Here is a 23,570-nt window from a genome sequence, read left to right as displayed (position 1 = left end):
CCTTTCAGAGGAAATTAATAATGTGCCTGGCCAGACATAGAGTTATGGATCTCTTGAAAGTGCACAAACTTGTATAGGAATTTCAAAATGGTCCTTAATGAACTAGAAACTGACCATTAGTAATCACCATGTGCTGATCTAGGGAGTTTAAAAGCCAATGTCCACTAATTTGGGTTTATATAGCTGGCTACTGAAAAAAAACACAAGCTCTGTGTAGTGGCTATAAAAAATTTAGTTGAAGCCAGTGGCTTACATCTACAATCCTAGGTACTCAGGAGCCCGAGGTCTGAGGATTGCAGTTCAAAGCCAGCCAGGGCAAGAAAGTCTGTGAGACTCTTATCTCCAAGTAACTGCCAGAAAACCAGAAGTGCTGCTGTGGCTCAAAGTGATAGAGCACTAGCCTTGAACTGAAGAGCTCAGGGACAACACCCAGGCCCAGAGTTCAAGCCCCATGACTGACCAAAAAAAAAAAAAAAAGTTGAGTTTTTGTCATAGAATTGTGGCTGAAGAACAATTCAAGGTTGGAAGATTTATTTATTTATTTACTTATTTACTTACTTATGTCTGTGTTGGTGCTTCAACTCCAGGCAGGTCTCATGCCCTTGCTTGGCTTTATCTCTCACAGCCAGCATTCTACCACTTCAACCACACATCCACTTCTGGATTTTGGTTTGTTTTAAGTGGAGATAAAATCTGAAGAGTTTATATGGCTGAACTGACTTGGAACTGGGATTCTCAGATCTCAGTTCCCTGAGCCGCCAGGGTTATAGATAAATGTCACAGGCCAAAGTGGAAAGTTTTTACTGAAAATTAAGATCAGAGTTTGAGCAATTGATGCTTAAAACTGGTGCTTAAATCCTTATTGATTCTAATGGTGAAAAAAGATATTGGTGATTACATCTTTATAGAATTTTTTTAACTTTCCTTTTTTTGGTACTGGAGATTGAACGTAGGACGTTGTACTTGCTAGGCAAGTGCTTTGCCACTGAGCTACATCGCACCATATAGAATTCTTTTTAATACATAGCTTTTAAGCAAATCTGGCTAGAGAACAGTGAGATAAAGCAAGTTACATAAAATAGTAAAAAAAAATTATTGATGTAAAATACTTTCATAGTAATATTTGTAAGCCTTAATGTATTTTTGGGCCATGAGCATGATTTCCAGACACAAGATGGCCATGACTACATCAATTAAGACTGAGAAAGACTGAAGGAAATTGTAAAGATAGTGCCCTAAAAGCATTTTTTAAGTTAAATTTTATTTTGTCTGGTTAAAACCAAACAAAAACCAAACAAAACCTGTAGCTCTGTTTCATTACCAAATTTGTGATTCAGGAATTTATTAGAAGACAGTTGAACATGAAAAAGATCTATTTCCTTTATACTCTGTTTTTAGATTTCACGAGGTTCCTTTAACTCCGGGACAAATCAATAATATGAACTATTAACCATTAATTACCAAGCGAATCAATGCACATTTAGTAGTTGTTGGACACTTATTCACCCATTTCATAATTGCCCATGTACAATTTAGATTTCAGGGTCCTTGTCACTTACTTGGTTCTCTTTCGCTCCATCCCCAAGCTCCCACTGCAGTCTGGGGCTGACAGATCCACACCACCAAGGGTCAACATGGCATTCCCTGAGGAGCAACTAGATATGGTGCTGCCACCACTGACATCTGCCCCGTTCTCCTTTTTTCTCCTCATTCCATCAAATAAAGAGAGAAAGATTTCTTCAGTCATCTTTCATGTAGGACTACATTTACTGGCACGGAACATAAAGTAGTCCCTTCACTTGGGCAGCAAAGATTGTGTTGGGAAGGAAACTCTTAGACTATTTGTATGTCAGTTTCCCATGACACTTCAAAGGATAGTGAACATTCTAAAAATAGACAAAATATTATGGACAAGCATGTATTGTCTATAATAATACTGACTCCATTAAATGCCAGAGAGACTAACATCGAATTTGAACTTTTTAACTTTCTCATGTTTGGTCATCTGTACTGAGCATTGAATACTAGCCAGGAAATAATTTGAACCAATGTCAGTAAAAAAAGAAATAATCCATTAGCAAGGCCATAGCTTTTGCAGTAATATATATATACATATATATATATATATATATGTATATATATGTATATAAATGATTTATATACATATATGTATAACATATATATAACACAAGATGTGTCTAGTTGTTATAAAAATTTAGCTGATGCTCAACAAGAAATGTACTCATTGCCTTACTCATGTAACTGTAATCCCTCTATACAGCACTTTTAGAACAAAATAAAATATTTAAAAAAATTTAGCTGATATTTTATTGCAGAACTTATGGCTGAAGAATTCAATGTTCAAATATTTTTTGATTGTTTATTTATGTCTGTACTAGGACTTGAATTCCAGGCAGGGCTCATGGTCTTGCTTGGCTTTATCTTTCACCATTTGAACCACACCTTCACTTGTGGCTTTTGTTTTGGTGTGTGTGCATGCATAGATTTTATATATAACATATAATTAATATAATATATATAAGTTCTACAACTTAGCCAACTAGTGTTGCTCTCATGCAGTCAATAACCTCTCAAATAATAATCTGTGCCAGATGTTTCACAGAGAGTAAAACATATAATGTACCTAATTTTGCAAAACTACACAATAGGTAAACATTTTTTCTCACCCCAGCTGGTGATCAGTTTATGGCCTGAAGCTTAGAGATTTATAATCCTTGTAATTTTATCCTAAACAGAGTAATTGCAGATGCTCTTCATTGCTGTTATTTTAATTAGTGATGAAGATTTGTCAAGATGTGGGATGTCAAGATAATGAATTTCATCTGGGTAATGTGCAGTAGGAAGTTGTGACCACTTTAGGGTAGCTAATATCCTCAGAAATTATGTTATCAACTTCAGACTTTCTATTTATTTGGAATTTTTACCTTAGCTTCTTCTCAAACTATTTGACTAATGTTGTAACACAAGTCATCAAGTCTCTTTCCAACAAAATCAAAGTCCAACTGAAGGAATATACAAAACTTTTTTGCAAAGAAGAAAAACATTTTTAATGTATCAGAGGTTATTGATTTTTAACAGTTTTTTTTCTGGTAGAGATACATTCTGAGATTTATTTTATTTTGTGGGAACACATGGGTCCTTGGCAGTATTCACTCAAAGTCACAGGACTTCAAAATCAAGACTTTACATTGGATTTTGTTCAAAACCCTGCATCCTATGAGCAAGGACACTGAAGTCCGGGAGAACTGGGGTGACAAATCACTGACCGCACTGCCCAGCAGTGGACAGCATCTCCTCTCTTATGTCCTTTATTTTTTAAATAATTTTTTAAATAATTTCTTAATTAATTATTTTTATTGTGAGAATATAGAGGAGAGGTTACAGTTACATTAGCAAGGTACTGAGTACATTTCTTATCAAGCATTGTTGATTCCTCCTTGTTTTTCTCCTACCATCCCTCCTCTCCCACCTCCACTACTACACTCACCCCCCCATGTCCCCTTCCCGTCTAAATTGTAAAGTTAATTTTTCAAATAGTGTCTTCTACATCTCATTGTTACAATGGGTCCACCTGTATCCCTACTTAAACATTTTGCTTTTTCCCCTTCCCTTCCCCAAATTAAACCGACAACAAATACAGTGAAAACAGGGGTTATACCGTGGGGGAGGGACATACAAAGCAACAAAAAATCACATGGTACCTTATAAATACAGTAGAAGCAATAGCCAGAAAGAAAAAAACCACTTGTGTCCTTATCTTGGGGTTCATTTCGCTTAACAGCATCTTATCTGACCTTTTCTGCTTGTCTCAGACATATACTAGTTATTGCAAATAAGGGAAACTATGGGACCTATGTTTCTTTGGGCCTGGCTTACTTCACTTAATATAATTTTTTCCAAGTCTTTCCATTTCCTAACAATGGGGCAATGTCATTCTTTCTGATGGAGGCATAGAATTCCATTGTGTATATATACCACATTTTCTTGATCCATTCATCTACTGAGGGGCATCTGGGTTGGTTCCATATCTTAACTATGGTAAATAATGCTGCAATAAACATAGTTGTGCTGGTAGCTTTAGTATGGTCTTGTTTGTGGTCATTCGGGTAAATGCCCAAAAGTGGGATTGCTGGGTCATAAGGGAGCTCCATGTGGAGTCTTTTGAGGAACCTTTTTACTACTTTCCAAAGAGGTTGAACAAGTTTACACTCCCACCAACAATGCAGTAGGGTTCCCTTCTGTCCACATCCCCTCCAGCATCTGTTGTTATTAGAGTTCTTTACTACAGCTATTCTAACTAAGGTGAGGTACCCCAAAGTCCAAAATAATTTCCTTGATGGCTAAGTGCTCAGGAAAAGTGTAAGTTAATTCATTGTGGTTTCTTTCAGACTTTTACTCCTTATTATTAAGTATGTATTTTCCTTTAAAATTGAACATTCTATGAGGAATAAAAAGAAATAGTAAGGTATAAGTAGATACAAGATATAAACTTGTGCTATAAGGATAAGTATTTCATGAAAGACTATAGTCAATTTTTAAAATGTGTACAAAAGGCCTTTGATTATCATAAGTAGAAATGTAAGTATTTGTCATAGTTAACTTAAACCCATAGAATCATTTCATTTATAAGTTGAGTTTTACACAGTATTGTTTTTCTTTGATTTTTTAAAAAATATTTTCTCTCTGTAGATGATGCAAGAAATTTCTCATCGTCTCTATTTGTCTTGGACCAAAAAATATATAGGGTATGGAATAATCATCAAAACAAATGGAATAATAATACCAAGAATATATTATGAGACCTAGCACTTACTTGGTTTTCTGACCTCCGCACCCACACTTGACTGAAACCTGATGTTAATTCTAGCTGCCTTTAAAAGGTACCAAAGTGAAATGCAGGGGATTTCTGATTATCTGGGAAGGCTGAGTATCTTCAGCTAACTCGTATCGTTCAGTCTATAGTTAACTTTTTGGGAAAAATAGTACATTCCTAAAATTCTATCCCCAGGCTGTCCAATAATGCAAAAAAGGAGTGTGTGGCGCTAAGCACATGAAATAAAGAACTCCAAAATTTGTAACTGACTTTAAGAGGAAATTTATCTGCTGAATATGATTAGCAGGCTAAATTGGGGTTAATCATCTAGCTTCCCTCTTGAAGTTAGTATCATACATTCTTTGGGAACACAAAAGGCTGGGTATGAGAAAATTTTAACATGTGACATTTTCTAACAACATGATTCAGAGAATTTGGTGTTTGGCTATCATCCTTGGAGAATGAAGTCTGGAGAGAAAATGAGACTAAGTTTTACTGTGATATTGTGCAGGACAGAGTGTTAATCTTGGGAAGGTATATTCAGGCTAAAATCAGGTAACATTGTGTCAGCTTTTAAATCAAAACATGAAAGTAGGAGGTTAGTTAACATCTTGGTAATTTCAATATATAGACACATACACATGTATACTAATGGTAAAGTTTTAAAAAAAGACTTTTAAACAATTTGGGTATTCATCCTTTTACATATTATTTTGGTGGCATCTTTCTGTATTTCAAGCTGCCATGTCTGGTCTGTCTGGCTCTTTCTCTGGAGTCTCCATTCTTTCTTATTGTTCATTGATCTGACATACTAACATCACATTTTCTTATTCTATAACCTGATAGTAAGTTTAGATAAATAGTAGTGTAAGTCCTTGTTCAAGTCTTTCTTCTCTTCATTTCTCTCTTGAAATTTCCTTACACATTTTAGAATAAATGCATCACTTTGCAAAAGCTTTGCAAAGTAGTGAATTTCTACTTTATAAACTGTAGTAGATTATTCTCTTTATCTGAAAATTACTTTTCTTACTTTTTGTGGGTTGAGGTTTTTCTTGCAGGAAAGATTTGTATAACTTTTATTAGAATTGTATGTAGGCCCTTGTTTAGTTAGTCTGTTGCAAGTAGAGTCTATTTTAAGATTTCTTAATTAATTGTAGCTAGCATATAGACCAGAAATTGAGGGGTTTTTGGTTATGATAACTTTTAGAGATATAATTTTTACATTAAATAATGTCTTCCTATTTCTATTGTACTGAAAGTTATAAAACTATTTCAAATTCCACCATGGCCTTTCTCTTATTGCTAACATGGGAAACTATATCCATTTTTTGGTGATACTGGAGTTCGAACTTGGACTTTTATACTTGCTAGGGTAATAGGATTTTTTTCTAGATTTTTATGTAGGTGTTGGTTATATCGTTGTATTCATTTATAAAATGTTAGAAATCTGGGGTGGAGGTGTGGTTCGGTTTGTAGGACACTAGTCAATGAGTGAAAGTGTCAGGTACCAAGTTCGAGTTTCTGTCTTGGACCAAAGAGAGGGGAGAGGAGGGAGGGATAAAGAGAAGGAGGAAGGAAGGAAAGAAGGACGGACGGATGAAAGAAAGGAAGGAAGGAAAGAAGGAAGGAAGGAAGGAAGGAAGAAAGGAAGGAAGGAAGGAAGGAAGGAAAAGAACAAAAATGTTAGCAATTCATATAACTAAATACATAATGAATCTCAGTTTTTCAAAGACTTTAAAAACCTTAATGAGACTAGCAGAGATACTAATGTAATCAGGCCTGCAAAATTCACTTTGCCTAGTACAGTAGCATATTCACAGGCTCTGAGGATTACAGCATCAATACTTGGCCATGAGGTTTCCCAAGTACGCAACTTCTGAAAGGCTCATTTGAGAGCAAGTGCCAAACCAGGTCTGCACAAAGTCCTGTATTAGGATTTAACATCAAGCTATGTGGGGGTGGTTCCAAAATTTCAGCATCTGATTTCATGTGTATAGTTTTCCAGTTTGAGAATTATGCCATAGGCTAGTCATCACTCTAAAATCTAAGAAAAGGAAAAGCTGGGTAATGCTAAACATTTATGGAATGGATACAGCATTTCATCAGAGGGTTTTCTCCTTCTTCCTGTTATGGAAAAATATAAAGAGATTTTAACGAGGAAGGGGTAGGCCTGACATTTGCAGGCATATAGAACTGTGATATAGTATTTGTTTTGACCCAGGACAAAGACAGAATAAATCCTATGAAAGTGTGTAGAGTTGCATCTCTCACTTGAAGAAAAAGCAAGGAAGAAATGTGTTTTACGAGATGTTTCTTTTTCATATTTAGATCGTTGAAATATGAAGGAAATGTATGCTATAGTTGTCTAAAAATATTGGGGGAAGATAATTTGCATATTACTTTTGTATTCTGATTGACAATTGTCACTTTTCTTAAAGGGTTTATGTTTATCTGCTTCTGTGAAGATCCTCTGTAATATTAAAAAAATCAACTATATTCATTTCATGCAAGACTCTCCTACTATTTTTTTTGAAATTTTAATCTCTTGAGTTGTGAGAACACAGCTTAGCAAAGTGTAGAAAGGCAGCAAAGCAGGTAGTTTAGATTTCTGTTACTCTTCCAAGGAAAACCTACAAGTAAACTGGAATGTAACACAGAGAGATTATACAGTAATATGCTTTTGGAAACTAGGATTTAAAGAAGTGGAAACCTTATTATTTTTCTCAGTCAATATGTAAATGGATAGATTTCTATGTTTTTATGTTGTAAACATGAATTGTGAAACCTTTTTTCTCTACAGATTCAAAAAAAAAAAACCCATGTGAGCATAAAACGCTACTCAGCTTGCACAATCCTCTGAAAACTCTACTAAGTTAGGTACAAGTGCTGAAGTGGATACTTGAAAAACAAAACAGTTAATGTTTAGTCTACCCACTTGCACAAACACTTCTGAGCTAAAGATGACTTGAGGATTATGAGCTTTCATTCATCTATTAACCTGAATGGTAGCACTGTGCATGAGAGCAAAAAGTTAATATGGAACAAGCCTAAGTAGGGAAATTAATACAAGATTCTTAGTTATAATCAAACATAGTGAGTGCAGTAAAGAAATACCCAAAGCAAAATTAAAACTCCTTACTCTTCCTGACCTTCTGTCTGCTTTCTAAGTTGGCAATACTAATCTTTATACATTTAGCTACATTCAAAGACACAGGCACTGAATTTACCATCAGTTAATACCACTCAATTACTTTTGTGTCCTGCACCCCTTCTATTGAGAGTCCCATTACTTATACTTTTCAATCTCTAGTATCTCCAGTAATTCAAGTATCTCCAGTAATTCAAAAACACAATATTAGCTGAACACTAGTGGCTTGGATCTTTAATCCTTCTACTCAGGAGGCTGAAATCTGCAGGAACAAGGTTCAAGGGCAGTCTGAGCAAAAAAGTTCTAAAATTTTATCTCCAAAATAATCAGCAAAAAAAAAAAAAAATAGGGAGGGTGCTGGAAGGTGGCTCAGTGGTAGAGTGCTTGCCTCACATGCATGAAGCCCTGGGTTCAATTCCTCAGCACATATAAACAGAAAAAGCCAGAAATGGCTCTGTGGCTCAAGTAGTAGAGCACTCGCCTTGAGCTGAAGACTTGAGGGACAGTGCCCAGGCCCAGAGTTCAGGCCCCATGAGTGGCAAAAAAAAAGGGGGGCTTGAGGCAAGTCTCAAGTGGTAGTGCACCAGCAGAGCAAAGCCACTGGAGCAAGTTTAAAATCTCAGTACTGACAAAAATTAGTCATAATAATGTTTGCATATCTTTGTATAAATAAGATGAAAATTGTATCTGTCACATATTTAATTAGTTATATGAATATATGACCATGGTGTTCCCACTTTTTCCTGCTAACCTGAGAGATTATATATTTACTCAAATATATAAACTATCTCTAGCCTTTCCAGGTAGACAAAAGATTCTGTTTAACATATTTGTTATCACACAATCCAAATTAGTATATGACCAAGGTTGAAAAAAATGCAGACATACAATCTGTATTTTATTCTCCTTCCATGCACAATTTCCATGAAGTGTCATGTTTTGTAGAATAAAAAAAAAACAATGTCATTCATCACTCTCTATTTTTAACCCTTTAGTAGACTTATAATTCCAAACTATGATGTGTAAACAAAAAAAGAAAGAAAGAAAGAAGAGCATAGAATGAAGAAGCTATGGTAGGAACAGAAAACAGTATCTGCAGGAGGGAAATGAGATGATAAAATAAGAAAATCTTAGCAAGTTGACTTCCTCAGGCTTGACAAGTTAGAATAAATGGGTAGAAAGGGGAAACAAATGGTAGAAAGACAAAAAAGAAGAGTAGAAGAAGGCAATAGAAAGAAGCTGCTATGAATTTGCTACCTAATTATGGTAACATTTTTTTTACTCTCAGTTGCTCTAGTCATGGCTGGTTGATAGAATAAGTACCACAGCCATGTAGTACTTATTACCTGATATCCGTTTGTCTGTCTCTCTATCCATATGTATGTATGTATTGATGTATGTATGTTAAACCCTTGGAATAACTTTTAAGATACAATTTTCCATTTATTTCAAGATAGCATAGCATTCTTGATTACATGGTGCATATCCTCAAAATAGTAAATTCTTGATTTACTAATTTTCCCTTAAATTCCTAATTTTTATTTCTCTCTATTCATCCATTGGTACTTATTTTCCTTGCCAAATTATACAGTATTTATCATTCTTTTCCATTTCTACACTCAACTCTGTATTTTAAAGACCATGCATTGCTGCTACAATTTTTATATACTCATTTATTCTGATTGCTATGCAGATTTTCATAGTGTTTGTAAACACAAGCAGCAGGGCTGGATTTGGATTCTGAGCCATATTTTGCTTATCCCTGGGTTAAGAAAAAATATGATTCATTTTACATACTTGGATTAAGTTATTTTATAAAGAAGACCCATCCCAAGATGAGTATCTATGGAAAATTGCTTCAGGTATTTCAAATTCTACTTACACTTGAAATGCTTCGCAAGGTTGATGAAGTGTCTCAGTATAAACAACAATATCAAACTAATAGAGAAAATGACAACCTCTTCTTTTCCAATGTAATTCAGAAGTTAGGGCATTCTCCACCTCTGTTTAGAATTTTAAGAGACCTGTAATTTATGAATCTGAGTTCAGAAAATTGATATAGGTTCAGAAAGGGTCTTGGGTTGAAATCAGTCTGAATCTACTCTTAAGGCAGGGTCCTGCATGTCCTACACAGGATGAGAAAATTGACTTCCTTGGTTTTTGTGTCCTTACTGTTAATGTAAGAATTTTTTTTTTAATTTCTAGACCAAAATACTTGTGCTTAATGATGATGAATTTGAAAATAAACATGTTCGTGGTTCTGAGAGGGACTTCCAGTTTTTTCTTCATGAACCACTTTGTGACTGTGTATATAATACAGTCAGCATGTTATTTACTTACCAAATGGATTTTTAAAAATAAGGCAAATGCTGGTATACCATAAATGAAACAATGACCTATGAAACAATGAAAAATAACCACTTCGTATAAATATATGGTGTGGTCAAGAGGCCTGACCACATCAATGACATGTGGCAAACATATATTTTAATTTGGCAGAATGTTCTCAATTTCTGCCATACTATATGCCCTGGAATCTCTTAGGTCAGTTCTTCTGTCATTTGTACGGAAGTTTCTGGTCGCTGCTCTTACAGTCTCTGCATTTATATACTACATCATTACTTTATGAGAACGTTAGCTGGTAATTCCTTAACTCTTTTCGCTGATGACCTTTTAAAGCTGCGTAATTAGAATAAGTTGTGGTTATTGTATTGGAATCTGTATCCCATGGGCCAACAAGGCAGCACATTAATTCTCTGCATCACCCACTCGATGTGCAGTGCCACCAGCACAAGGAGATTATTCTTTGTAATTACATAAAGAAAGGGTCTATTTAGTGTTAACTGACCTTTCTGTGACTGATCAGCCTTTTCCACCAGTGAAGTAGAAATGTATATCATTAAAATGTGAGTAAATAGGAAACCTTTCGAAATCTTAAACTACTCATATCAGGAGGTGCAAGGGAGTAGGAAAGGGCTCTTTAGGCTTTTTTTTTTCATAACAACATTAAAACAGCAGCCTTCCTCTCTACCCCGCCTCTAAAAAAAAACCCACTTTAAAACTATATTTAGACTATTGAAAAACTGAAGTACGATTAAATGAAAATAATGCATATAAATACTTAACAAGGAACTAATAGGTAAGTTTGCTTCTGGCTCACAATTTGGGGTGGGTGGAAAACATTTTTTAAAATATTTTATTATATTTAAGTAGTTATGCCACTCAACACAGTTTTTTTATGAAGGTGATACATCTTTATCTTTTTCAGCATTCTAACCTGTTCCTCTCAATCCACCCCTTCCCTTGCTTCTCTTAATTTTGTAGGATAGACATTGAATTTTGCCTGCATTCTTTCTCCTTCTTCTCTTCACTCATTTACTCTCTCTTCCTTGGAACCTACTCTATCCCTTTTAAGTACCCACTTCCTGTTGTTTATTTTGTTGAACTAGGAATTTTGCCTTTCTAAGGAATTTCACCGAGTTTTCACCTGAATCCACCATATTTCAGTTAATGGAAAACATTTTTAAATCCAAGCATATGTTCAGGATTAAAATTAAAGTTTATTTTGAAGCCAAACTAAATATAGAGAAATGATGGCTGTGTCAGTTATTGATGACATTATAACATGCTTCAGGAATTATTCTAAGATACAAAGTTCATATAATATATGCACTTAAATCATATAGTTTGGCTTGAAGAAAAACCACTAGGAATATAGATTTGGTGACATTAATTTTTGTATGATTTTTTAAACTATAATCTGATTCTATAATCAGTAATATCAAATACTTTTGAGAGTGTATACAATTATAGAAGAAAAGTGGCTATGTGAAGTTAAATACCAATGTATGTGGTGCTTATGTAGTTTTTCTAAATCCACTGAGGAGTTATATGAGAAACACTAGAGTCAACATGGAGATAAATATTCTCCTTTCCTTGTGAACCCATACCCACATTAGAAAGGCACTCTTTTCAATACTTGAGAAACACCTGTGTTTGAGAGTCAAGTTTTTTCTCCTGAGATGAACTACACAAGGGTGAACTATCTCCAGAAATCTATTTATAAACAGATTTTTCCTGAAATCTTGTTATCCACCTTCACTGTAACTTTTCTCTCATGGAAACATGTGACTTTTGTATTTCTTTGTGTATAATGTTTTCTGATGTAGTGAGCTGCGTGCAAGTCTCCATTTCCTTATTTGATAACAATTGTTTGATTTTTCCTTGTGGTGTTAAGAAATCCCAGTCAAATATACAAAATGAACAATGACAAACTTAATAAAGACCAAGCAAAGTTAATAAAAAGTATTTATAAATTCCCAAAGGCTCTCTTTAGAGCTCTGAGAAGCAATGACATAGGATCCAGTAAGTAAATTTTAGGAATAAATTAAAGCCAGCAATACCAGGATCTGTAACCCAGTAAGACAACTATGATAAAGAAACCTGTATATCGTTATATATTTGAGTACTGCAGAGTAAGTAAAACGTTTCTCTGAATGCTGGCAAGCACAACTTTGCTGGTAAGCTCTCTCTGGACAGGCCTTCCAAAAGCAATGACCTGAAAATGCTATTTGACCCCCAACAGGGTGCCTCCTAGGGCTTTGCATATACCAGTTGCTCATTAAGTATGTTTTAATTGAGCGAATACAAAACATTTGGTCTGACACAATAATTTGTAGAGTTTGAGTCAGGAGACATCCTTGATGCAAAGGGTTGATTTGTTCAATTACTAATGGAGAATGTTCTTTTAAGACTAATTATTGGAGAATTCAAGTTGGACAAGAGACTGGTTTCCATGGCAGCACAGACAAGGAAGGGGTCCTGGGAGAGTTAAAACAGTTATTTGGTCCTTTGAGGCTTCCTTGGTATCGACACATATCATTCTTACAAACTTTCCGCTCTGGGACACTGGGAGAACTCTAGCTTTCGGTAGTAATTGGCATATGGATTTTAAGGAAGCAGCCAAGCAATAATGCCTCTGCACACATAGTAGGTGATGCACTTAATAAATTATATGTGTTCTCCAAGTCTCCTGTACTTTTGGAGAATTGGTGTGCATCTTGGGCATCTTGTGCTAATACCTGTGATGAAAGGAGACACGTTTGAAACAATATTGCTGACACAGAGAACTGGGAGTTCTGTGATACGTTTATTTTGCTTATCTCCTGCACTTTTGGAATCAGTCTTAGTACTGATGCTTGTTCTAATGACATCCAAACCAAACATCACAACATGCAAAATTACCAACCCAAACTGGTAGATAGGTGCCAAAGGCACGTGACAAATTTCCTCCTGTGGTGTGTTAGCTTTTTCATCTCCATGACAAATACTTGAGAGAAACAGTTCAGAAGAAGGAGTTGTTTTGCGTCAAATGGTCCTGTTGTTTTCAAACAGCATGGCAGAAGGATGTGGAAGAACAAAACTGCCCATTTCATGTTGGCCAGGAACCAGAGAAGCAGGTGAAAGGGTCAGGGACAAGATACTGCCTCAAGAACACACCTACTTCCTCCAACTAGGATCCACCTCCTAAACGTTCTGGCTCCTCCCATATTAGCCTCGCCAGCTGGAGGCTAGCCATTCAGCAAGAGCCTGGGTGTGTGTCACATTTCATTCGGAACCATAACAGATGAATGCATGAACGTGTGTACAGGATCATGCTAGTGAAATATTGATTGCGAGTGCTGGGGATTAGCCATAATGCTACCTATCAATGGAGTATGAAGTATCTAAGTATCTCTCACCATAGGAACATTAGTAAAGTGTGGAGAGATAGCAGAGCATTCAACATCACCTATGTATGTTTAATTCATAAATCAGATGGCAATAATCTAACACTCCTAAAGGGGCCAAGAAAACATTTGTTTTTTTTTGTTTGTTTGTTTTGGGTTTTTTTTTGGGGGGGGGGTCCGGTCATGGGGCCTGAACTCTGGGCCTGGGCACTGTCCCTCAGCTCTTCAGCTCAAGGCTAGCGCTCTACCACTAGAGCCACAGCGCCACTTCCAGCTTTTTTCTTTTTGCTTATGTAGTGCTGAGGAATCGAACCCAGGGCCTCAGGCATGCAAGGCAAGCGCTCTACCTTCCCAGCCCCCAAGAAAACATTTCTTTTGACTCAAATTCTTCTAAATTTGCATAAATGTAGCAGAGTAGCTCAACTCCTGGCCAATTAAACTGACTCTTTAATGGTTCAGGTTGCCTTCTATGATGCCTTTTCTGATCCTGCTTCTCCCTTTACAAAACCAATTCCACATACCACAGCTATGTTTTTTAAACTTCTGCCCCCTCCCATTCTAGCATATAATCCTTAGTGAACAAGGTTGTATTTTATCCTTTTTAATCCCCGGGCTAGCCTTTGAGCTAGACCTGTAGAATTAATCTACTGAAGGTTTGGTGGGGGGCGGGGGAGGGGGGGGGAAGCCTGAATAAACAAATAAGTAAATGAATGAAAAGCTAGCTAGTTGTCAGGGTGCTCTGGAGTAAAATTCATCAATAAATACTAGAAATACACATTTCTTTGATGGTGATTCTGGCAGGAAGTCAATTTTTTTCCAACTGTGGACTGAACATAAATGTGTTGCAGCCTGTGTAAGAACACAGACATGCCAGTAAGAGTCAGAAATACCCCAGTGAGATGCAAGAAAGTTGGGAGCAGTCCACAGTATCCTATTAATAACCAAGTATCCAGAGATGACAGGTCATCAGAAAAGATCAGTAGAAACAGCAGCAGATAATTACATGAGGACAACAGGATTAGAATTAGAACTGACAACTCTCTTAGAATGCCTGATTCAAAGAAGGACCCAGGTCCTCCACTTGGTGAACTGGAGCAGATAAATTCCTGTTTTAAAAACAAATGAGCCTGGGTACTGGTGTCTCAGGCCTGTAATACTAGCTCCTCAGGAGGCTGAGATATGAGGATTGTGGTTCGAAGCCTGCCAGGACAGGAAATTTTATGAGACTTTTATCTCCAATTAATCACACACAAAAATGCTGGAAATGGTGCTGTAACTCAAGTGGTAGAGTGCTAGTCTTGAGCAAAAGGAGCTTAGGGATAGTGCTCAGGTCCAGAGCTCAAGGCCCAGGACAGGCAAAAAAAAAAAAAATGAGGTTATAAATGACACATTAAGTTGAATCATAAACATGATAACTTTATAGGAAGCTATGTAGATTTTCTGTGTATTTAGTACAGTGCATATGTTTTAATTTTACTGACTTCTCTAGCATGTTTGAACTGTTTTCTCTTATAATCTCCTTTTGTGGTAGTCCATCTTAAATTAAAAAAAAATAATTCATATGAATTGAGGCTTTCTGCTCTGTGTTAGCATTACTCTACTGTACTGACCAAAGCCCAGCGACTTGAGGCCTCAACTTAGAAGGTCTGTGGGCCCAGCCTTGCCAATGAATGCATCAAGCCTAATCAAATTATGAGTATGATAAGATAGAAAGGAACCTAATCTTATCAGATGAGCTGAAAAGCTTAAACAGTATGTACACACAATCATATAAATTGATGCTAAGTGAAATCAACCCCAAGATAAGGACATAAGAGGTCTTTCTTTGTTGTTGTTATTTATGTTTTGTTTTGTTTTTTGTTGGTCGTGGGGGCTGAACTCTGGGCCTGGGTGCTGTCCCAGAGCTCTTCAGCTCAAGGCTATGACCCTACCACTTGAGCCACAGTGCCACTTCCAGGATTTTTCTGCTTATGCGGTGCTGAAGAATCGAACCCAGGGCCTCATGCACGCGAGGCAAGCACTGGACCACTGAGCCAACTTCCTAGCCCCTGCTGTTGTTGTTTTAAATGTACTAGGTAATTTTAAAATAAGTTTTTTTATTGTGAAAATACTGTACAGAGGGGTTACAATCACATGAGCAAGGTAATAAGTACATTTCTTATCAAGCATTTTTGCCTCCTCCTTTGTCCCTACCACCCCTTCCCTCCCATCTCCACAACTATATATCCCCCCTCCCCCCGTCCCGCTGCCTAATTTGTAAAGTTCATTTTTCGACATAGTGTCTTGTACATCTCATTGTTGCAATGGGTCAACCTGTATCCCTGTTTAAACAATTTGTTTTTTCCCTTCCCCTCCCCAAATTATGCCAGTATCAAATACAGTGAAAACAGGGGTTATACCGTGGGGGAGGGACATACAAAGCAGCAAAAACTCATGTGGTACCTTATAAATACGTTAGAAACAATAGCAAGAAAGAAAAAGAAACACTTATGTTCTTATCTTGGGGTTATTTCGCTTAATATCATCTTAACTGACCTTTTCTGCTTGTCTCAGATATATACTAGTTATTGCAAATAAGGGAATCCATGGGACCTATGTTTCTTTAGGCCTGCCTTACTTCACCTAGCTTCTGCATAGCAAAGGACATAGCTAGCAAGATCAATAGAAAGCCCACGGATTGGAAGAAGATCTTCACTAGCCATACAATGGACAAAGGTCTCATATCTAAAATATACCTGGAACTCAAAAAAATAAATACCCCAAAACAAATCCTCAAAGAAACAACTGCCCAATAAATAAGTGGGTTAATGACTTAAAGAGAAACTTCTCTGAAGAGGATATAACAATGGCCAGTAGACACATGAAGAATTGCTCAACCTCTCTAGCCATAAAAGAAATGCAAATCAAAACAACATTGAGATACCACTTCACCCCAGTTAGAATGGCTATAATCAAGAACTCTAATAACAACAGATGCTGGAGGGGATGTGGACAGAAGGGAACCTTACTGTATTGTTGGTGGGAGTGTAAACTTGTTCAACTACTTTGGAAAGTAGTATGGAGGTTCCTCAAAAGACTCCACATAGAGCCCCCCTATGACCCAGCAATCCCACTTTTGGGAATTTACCCAAATGATCACAAACAAAACCACACTAAAGCTACCAGCACAACTATGTTTATTGCAGCATTATTTACCATAGCTAAGATATGGAACCAACCCAGATGCCCCTCAGTAGATGAATGGATCAAGAAAATGTGGTATATATACACAATGGAATTCTATGCCTCCATCAGAAAGAATTGCCCCCTTTGTTAGTAAATGAAAAGATCAGGTGATTTTTTTTGTTTCCTTTGTATGTTCTTTTCCCTATGGTATATCCCCTGTTGTCACTGTACTTGATTTTGGTACCCTGCATCTTGTATATGCATTTGTCTAATCTGGGGAGGGGAAGGGGAATAACAAAATGGTGAAACAAGGACATAGAATGACCCATTGCAACAGTGAGACCCACAGGATAGTATATTGGGAATGAACTTTACAACTTCGGCTGGGGGGAGGGTTGGGGGTGCAAGGAGTGTGGGAGGTGGGGGAGGGAAGGGATAGTGGGGCAACAGTAAAGGAAGGGGTAACAATGATTGATAAATAATGTACTCGTTGCCTTACTCGTGTAACTGTAACTCCTCTGTACAGCATCTTTACAATAAAATTTAAAAAAAAAATAAAGAAAGGGGCCTAATTATATATAACCAACACGTAAAGAATGCCTTGTAAAGGTCTCAAGTTCTAATTTTCTTTAGCAGCCTATTCCATCTAAACAGGCTATGCATTAATCAAATTAGTGTGAGAGAGTTGTTTGGTGGAAATGAAATCAAAACAAAGATGTAAGTTAATTGATTTGATTATCGGTGGCTATTGGGTTTTATGATGCCAGCCTTATATATGTTTAAGAGTACTGGCTTGTGTTTTGAGGGTTAATACAATAGTTAGGAGTTTTGGACCCAGTACCTGTCTACCCGGATGCAAACTCTAGATTGTCCCCCTAGTATCTGCACTACTTTGCATGAGATACAGGTGTTTCCATTGTAATGCTCATATAACAAACACCTGAAAACTAACTGTGCAGTTTTTGTTATGCTCTTGGTACTGTGTTAGAAACTTGTAGAGGGCACACGAAGAATGGATCGCCTCTTTTTCAGATCTTCTGGACTGTAGATGGAAACATGGAGTTGAAAATATGGCTTCTTTAGATGTGTCATTCACTCAGTTGATGGTGTCAACTCTGTGTGAGGACAGTTTACTGAGTCTCCTACTCATGCTTTGTCCTTGGGAGTTGGATTCCTAACATTAGCACGACTGGGAAAATGCATTCCAAGACAGACACTCAGAAACTTTTTGTTTTTTATAAATGAGCTTGGCAAGTCACAGCATTGTTCCTACTGTACTTGATTAATGACCAAAAATGCAGGGAAGGAGACACCACTTTTATGTCAAGTTACAAGGTTTTGGAAAAACACATGTAACCATTTTTGGAAACTACAATTTGGTGCGCTTACCTTGTCTTCTTTATCTATAAAATGAGGATAATCATGTAACATTCCAGATAATTGGTATGAGAATAAATTCAGTCAATATTGCCTTCATAGACTAATTGCTGGTTATAGTAAACACTCTCTATCCTAATGTTACCTGTGACTTTCATTCTAATTTTTATGATCATTTTCTTATTATCCTATTTTGTCATATATCCTATTAAAATTAATTAATGTCTGAAGTAGTGTATTTCTCTTTACAGTGACTATGTTAGATTCAATTTTTATCTGCTCTGTATGGAAATCATAGGTTAACATTCAGAAATTAGCTTTATTTGTAAGTTCTTGCCTATCTGTCACATAGTAAAATATAAATTAAGCTCTATGATTCTTGTTCACAAATAATCCAATTCTCTAAGTGGAATTTCCCATTCCTAACTTAACAAACCACTCAAAATTATCTTGCCTTCTGTCTCCAGAAGAACATTCATTGGTGTTTCAGGTCTGTCACTGAAAAATTAGATTTTAATATTGTCATTCAGGTATACAAAATATTAAAACTGACTCCATCTAATTCTATGGAAATATTTATAGCATTTGGCCCTTCTAATGACAGATAGTTTGCTGTGATTTTAGGCAAGTTTCCCACATAAGTTTCTAAAGTTTGTAGCTCTTGGACTAGAATTAGGACAAGGGAAAAGTAAATGGATCTCTGTTTATCATTTTGGCTTTTTGAAGAATACCTGTGACATAATATAAATCACTAGGGATCAATATGGACACCAGGCTTTCATGAGACATATATTTGCTGGCCTTACTAAATGCTCAAACATATAAATGTGGAAATATTTGTAAAGGCAATTTTTTGCTGAATTACATTTATTATGTGTACTCTCAGTACCACGTATATATTTTTTAACAACTTATACTAAAGGTTTGATGTAATGTCAACTTTCACATCTTCACTGGTACACAATGGTTAACTTTGTATTTAGTAATTAAATTATCATTATGCTTTTAATCTGAGTCTATGAGTTTATTACTCTTACCACTGTGGATAACATTACAGGAGGTTAAGTTTTTCATGTGTTTTTACTTAGAATTAATTTTGAAGAAGTCACTAATATAAATTGCTATCAAAGTAATTCAAGTAAGTTATTTTTCTAAGTTTTTCTAATTTCTCTATCTTTCAAAGCAGACAATGTTTTCTGTAAAAGAAACCTGGGAAAGAAGTTATTAACTTAACTAAACTCATGCATCTAACTTAAAATTACAGATAGTCCCAGTACGTCAATAGGCAGTGGTGCAGTTATTTTCTAAGTGGTTTGTATTAGATTTGACAAACATGTGTTTAGTCATGGAGGATAGTGTTAGGTTTTAAAATCCCCAAATACAAAATATAAAACAATGTAGCTAAAATGTATTGACATCATAGCTTTGGTACCTCTAAATGTTCACAACTGTTTTCTTTCATACTTTCCTCCTATCCTTTGAGTGTGTGAATGTCAATATTCTGAAGTTGTCAGTGATCCAGTTCTAAGCATAGAAGTGTGTTCTATTTGAGCATGAGTGGGGGGAAGGGAAAGAAAAGAAAACAGAATGGGAAACCAGAAGAAGATCATTGATGTTGAACAGAGGTGGCCAAACTCCCAGGAGAGACCAAAGGCAAGGGAAGAAGGAAATGAAACAGACAGATTCACTCTGAGAAATCACAGAAAATGGAATAAAAAGAAAAGTGCACCAAGACTGAAAATGAGTAAATCCAAGGCGGGGATATTGGTGTCAGAGAAAACATGGTTTGTTTTTTTCTACAGTCTATGTTAGATGTTTTTAGCTAATTCAAATGATGCAAATGTTGGAAACACATGTAAATGATTTTAACTGTATATGCTTATCTTCTAGAAAAAACAGGATGATTTGCTGAAAGAAAACTACCGTTTAGCTCAAGAATATCAAAAGACTCAGACAATTTACTTAGAGGAAAAGGATGCTTTCTTCAATCTATTCACCAGGCAGCTACCACTCTATGAGTCAGTTAGTGACAAGAAGCAGGTATTGGTTTTCCTTCCTTCCTTCCTTCCTTCCTTCCTTCCTTCCTTTCTTTCTTTCTTTCTTTCTTTCTTTCTTTCTTTCTTTCTTTCTTTCTTTCTTTCTTTCTTTCTTTCTTCCTTCCTTTCTTTCTTCCTTCCTTTCTTTCTTTCTGTTTCTTTCTTTTTTTAAAAAAAATGATTTATTTGATACGTGTATCACAAAAAAGTAAAAAAAACCACATATATCATTTTAGAGAGTCTTCAATATGTTGAGTATCCTTATACAACCAAAAAAAGGCATGTTTTCTTTTTGTAAAGAGTTTTTTGGTCTATTTCAGTAATGTTTTCAAAATTGAATCTTGGGAGAAATGTTTGAGACATAGACAATGTCTAATCTGCCATTTCTCAAGTACTTGCTTTTAATTGCCATCCCCTTGTCTCCCCAGCACCTCTATCAATCTAGTTGATTGGCAAGTTAGTTAACCCTTTCCAGTCTTACCTTTCTCATCTACAATGTAAGAGACTAGTTTTCTCACCTATGATGTCACAGTGATCTCACAGGTTAATTGGTAAGGAATAAAAAAGAGACATTCATAATCATTTACTTTAAATATAAAGGATTATTATGTAACTGTACGTATTATTTCACTCACCCATATGCTGCTTATAAATTCAACTCCATTTCTCCTCTACCTACTCAAATGAGAGAGCTTCCAACTACACTGGGTAGAAGAAGGATGTATCTTTCATTTAACAAATGTGTACTGAAATAATATGAGAAAGCAGATCAAAAAATGAAATAAAATACTTAAGGAAGAATTGAACATACATATCCACCCTGCCCAAATCTTCAAATAAGTGTGTAAGATTCAAGGAAAGGATGTGTCTGTGGAGTATTTATCCAATCATTTCATGTAGTTGGCATTGCTGGTGGGATCATAAAGGTCCTATGTGCTGCTGAAAATTGCAAAAGGGAAAATCATCCATTCTTATTCTCTACTTTATTTTCAAATCAAAGGGAGAATAAAGAACAAGTGTCTAGGGTTGGAAATGTGGCTTAGTGGTAGAGTGCTTGCCTAGCATGCATGGAGTCCTGAGTTAGATTCCTCAGTACCACATAAAAAGAAAAAGCTGGAAGTGGCCCTGTGGCTGAAATGGTAAAGTGCTATCCTTGAGCAAAAGAAGCTCAGGGACAGTGCCTAGGCTCTGGGTTCAGGCCCCAGGATTAGCAATAAAAAGTGTCTATGTGTTCAGTATAGTTCTTTGATGGCAAAGGATAAATATATTAAATAGCTGAGTAAATATTGGAGACTCATGCCTTTCCAGAAAGAATCCTAACACAATCTTCCTTTAGTCATACTCCCATTGCATGAATAAAAGCAAACCCTGTTGCAAGGTGCAAGGAGTGAGATCTGGCATGGCAGGCAGCGGCGAGTGTTAGGAGATGAGGTTTGTGTTTGTGATTCCCCAGACGAATCACTTGGGGCACACCTGTTTCAGGGAAACTTTCAAAGATTTATTTGGACTTCTAGTCATTTTTCATCTCCATCCTTCAGCAATGGAGGTCATTAAGTGCAAGCTGCCCTTGTCAGTGTCATGTAGGATCAATTTGCTGCAATGGACAGAGAGGCCTTATTGATGCTGTTAAATCTGTCAGTGAGAAATCGTATGTCATTAGCGTCTAATGCACTGCTTACAGGATGGAATTTGGCCATCAAAAAATGAGAAAACCTTTTACTATTTTAGCCCATAGGGTTGATAGTGCAGCCTCTCTGATATACATAGGTTTCAGTTTGGGGTAGGCAAAAGCATTCTTTGATGGCAGATTCCCTTGTCGAATTTCCTTGTCAAATAAAATAGTTGACATACACTTTAGGATTTTTGAATGTCTTTGTTTTTCTTGATTAGCTTTGGTGCTTCTGAACCTGAATTAGTTAGGTGTGATAAATAAAGACATTTTATTAATTGTAATTCTTAGGTGGTATAAGTCTCTTTGCACAAATTATACATGGTTGTACTTTTAATTTTAGGCCAGGAGAGCTTGATGGAAGAATATGATGAGTGAAAAATAGTATCTCCTTCCCTCATCATGATTTTTATACACAGATGTTTCAAGTGTTGGAACATTGTAGCATTCCTCTCATTGACAATGTTATGTCTGCTTTATCTCCTGTGTTTCCTTGATACTTCCCTGCATTTTGAATATTTGCAGCAGAAAGTATTTTCCCCTCTAAGAATCAGACAGAAGTAAAAGCAATTATGTAAAATTTTTATTTTCCCTGTTCATGGGTAACGATGGAATAGAATCCAATCTAAAACTTCTCATATGTCAAAATTAAAAACTAGAAAGGAACGAAGGAAAAAATAATCTTGAAGCCAGGTTTTACCTCTATGTGGATATAGACATTCTCATAAGGAAATTGTCAATGTATTTTATGTATTCTCTTTAAAATATTCATGAATATTTTGGTGAAATCTTCAAACATTTGCTTTTAGTTTCACCTGCAATTCTTGGACCCACAACAAATGGTAAGTTAAACCTGCATGCAAATGTTGATGTGGTCTGTTGGCTGAAAACTAGATCTCTTCCAAAACTAGTTTAAGGATATTTTTTTAATTCTTTTCATGAGTCACTTGGGAAGTTAACCCTTTCCTGCTCCAAATCCAAGTGACTTTAAACTAAAGAAATAAAAATTTAGGAACCAAGCAATATTTATCAAACACTTAAACATATCCAGGTGTCTATCTACATTGTGTACCATGAAATTTGCAAGTACCGTGTGTGTGTGTACATTGTATGTATATGCTGAACTCAGGACCACCGTGCTCTCCCATAGTATTTTTGCTGAAGGAGAAAAAGCATTTTCACTGTACCACATGAGCCACAATTTAGCTTACAACTTTTTGATGGTTGATTGGAGATAAGTGTCTGGACTTTCCTGCCCAAGCATGAATCAGGAGTACCTGGTTCAAAAATATTCTCCTTTTAATGTTCCTCCATAATCCTGGAAATATTTTCCATAATTGCTGTTATGATCCTCAATAGAAGACATGGAAACAAGGTTAAATGTGACAGAAGACCACACAAGTACGAATGCGATTGAATGCATCAAAATTTGTGATGACAAGTTTAACTACATCCATCTATTGTATAACCTTAATACTATATTAATTAAGCCGTCTTGCACATTCAGACATGTTGAGGCCTCACAGAACTCATTCTTTAAATTATTTAAAATAAAATATGACTCACCATCATACTGCTGTTGATGCTGTAGTATACCCAGGAGTATGCTATC

The 23,570-nt window shown here is 36.1% G+C and overlaps 1 protein-coding gene across 1 annotated transcript in view; it reads left to right on the top strand.

The window, feature by feature from the left end:
• The window catches only part of Ccdc178 (coiled-coil domain containing 178), a 265,422-nt gene that overhangs the window by 142,807 nt on the left and 99,045 nt on the right, over positions 1-23,570 (top strand). The window contains exon 17 of the mRNA XM_042675000.1: positions 20,144-20,293. Coding sequence (XP_042530934.1) covers positions 20,144-20,293 — 150 coding nt within the window. The remainder of the gene's footprint in view (positions 1-20,143; positions 20,294-23,570) is intronic.

The sequence above is a fragment of the Dipodomys spectabilis genome, unplaced genomic scaffold (assembly GCF_019054845.1).
Source record: "Dipodomys spectabilis isolate Male_0828 unplaced genomic scaffold, ASM1905484v1 ptg000024l, whole genome shotgun sequence".
NCBI classification, from domain to species: domain Eukaryota; kingdom Metazoa; phylum Chordata; class Mammalia; order Rodentia; family Heteromyidae; genus Dipodomys; species Dipodomys spectabilis.
Note: the sequence above shows the minus strand (reverse complement) of the source record. Positions and strands in the feature narration are given on the sequence as shown.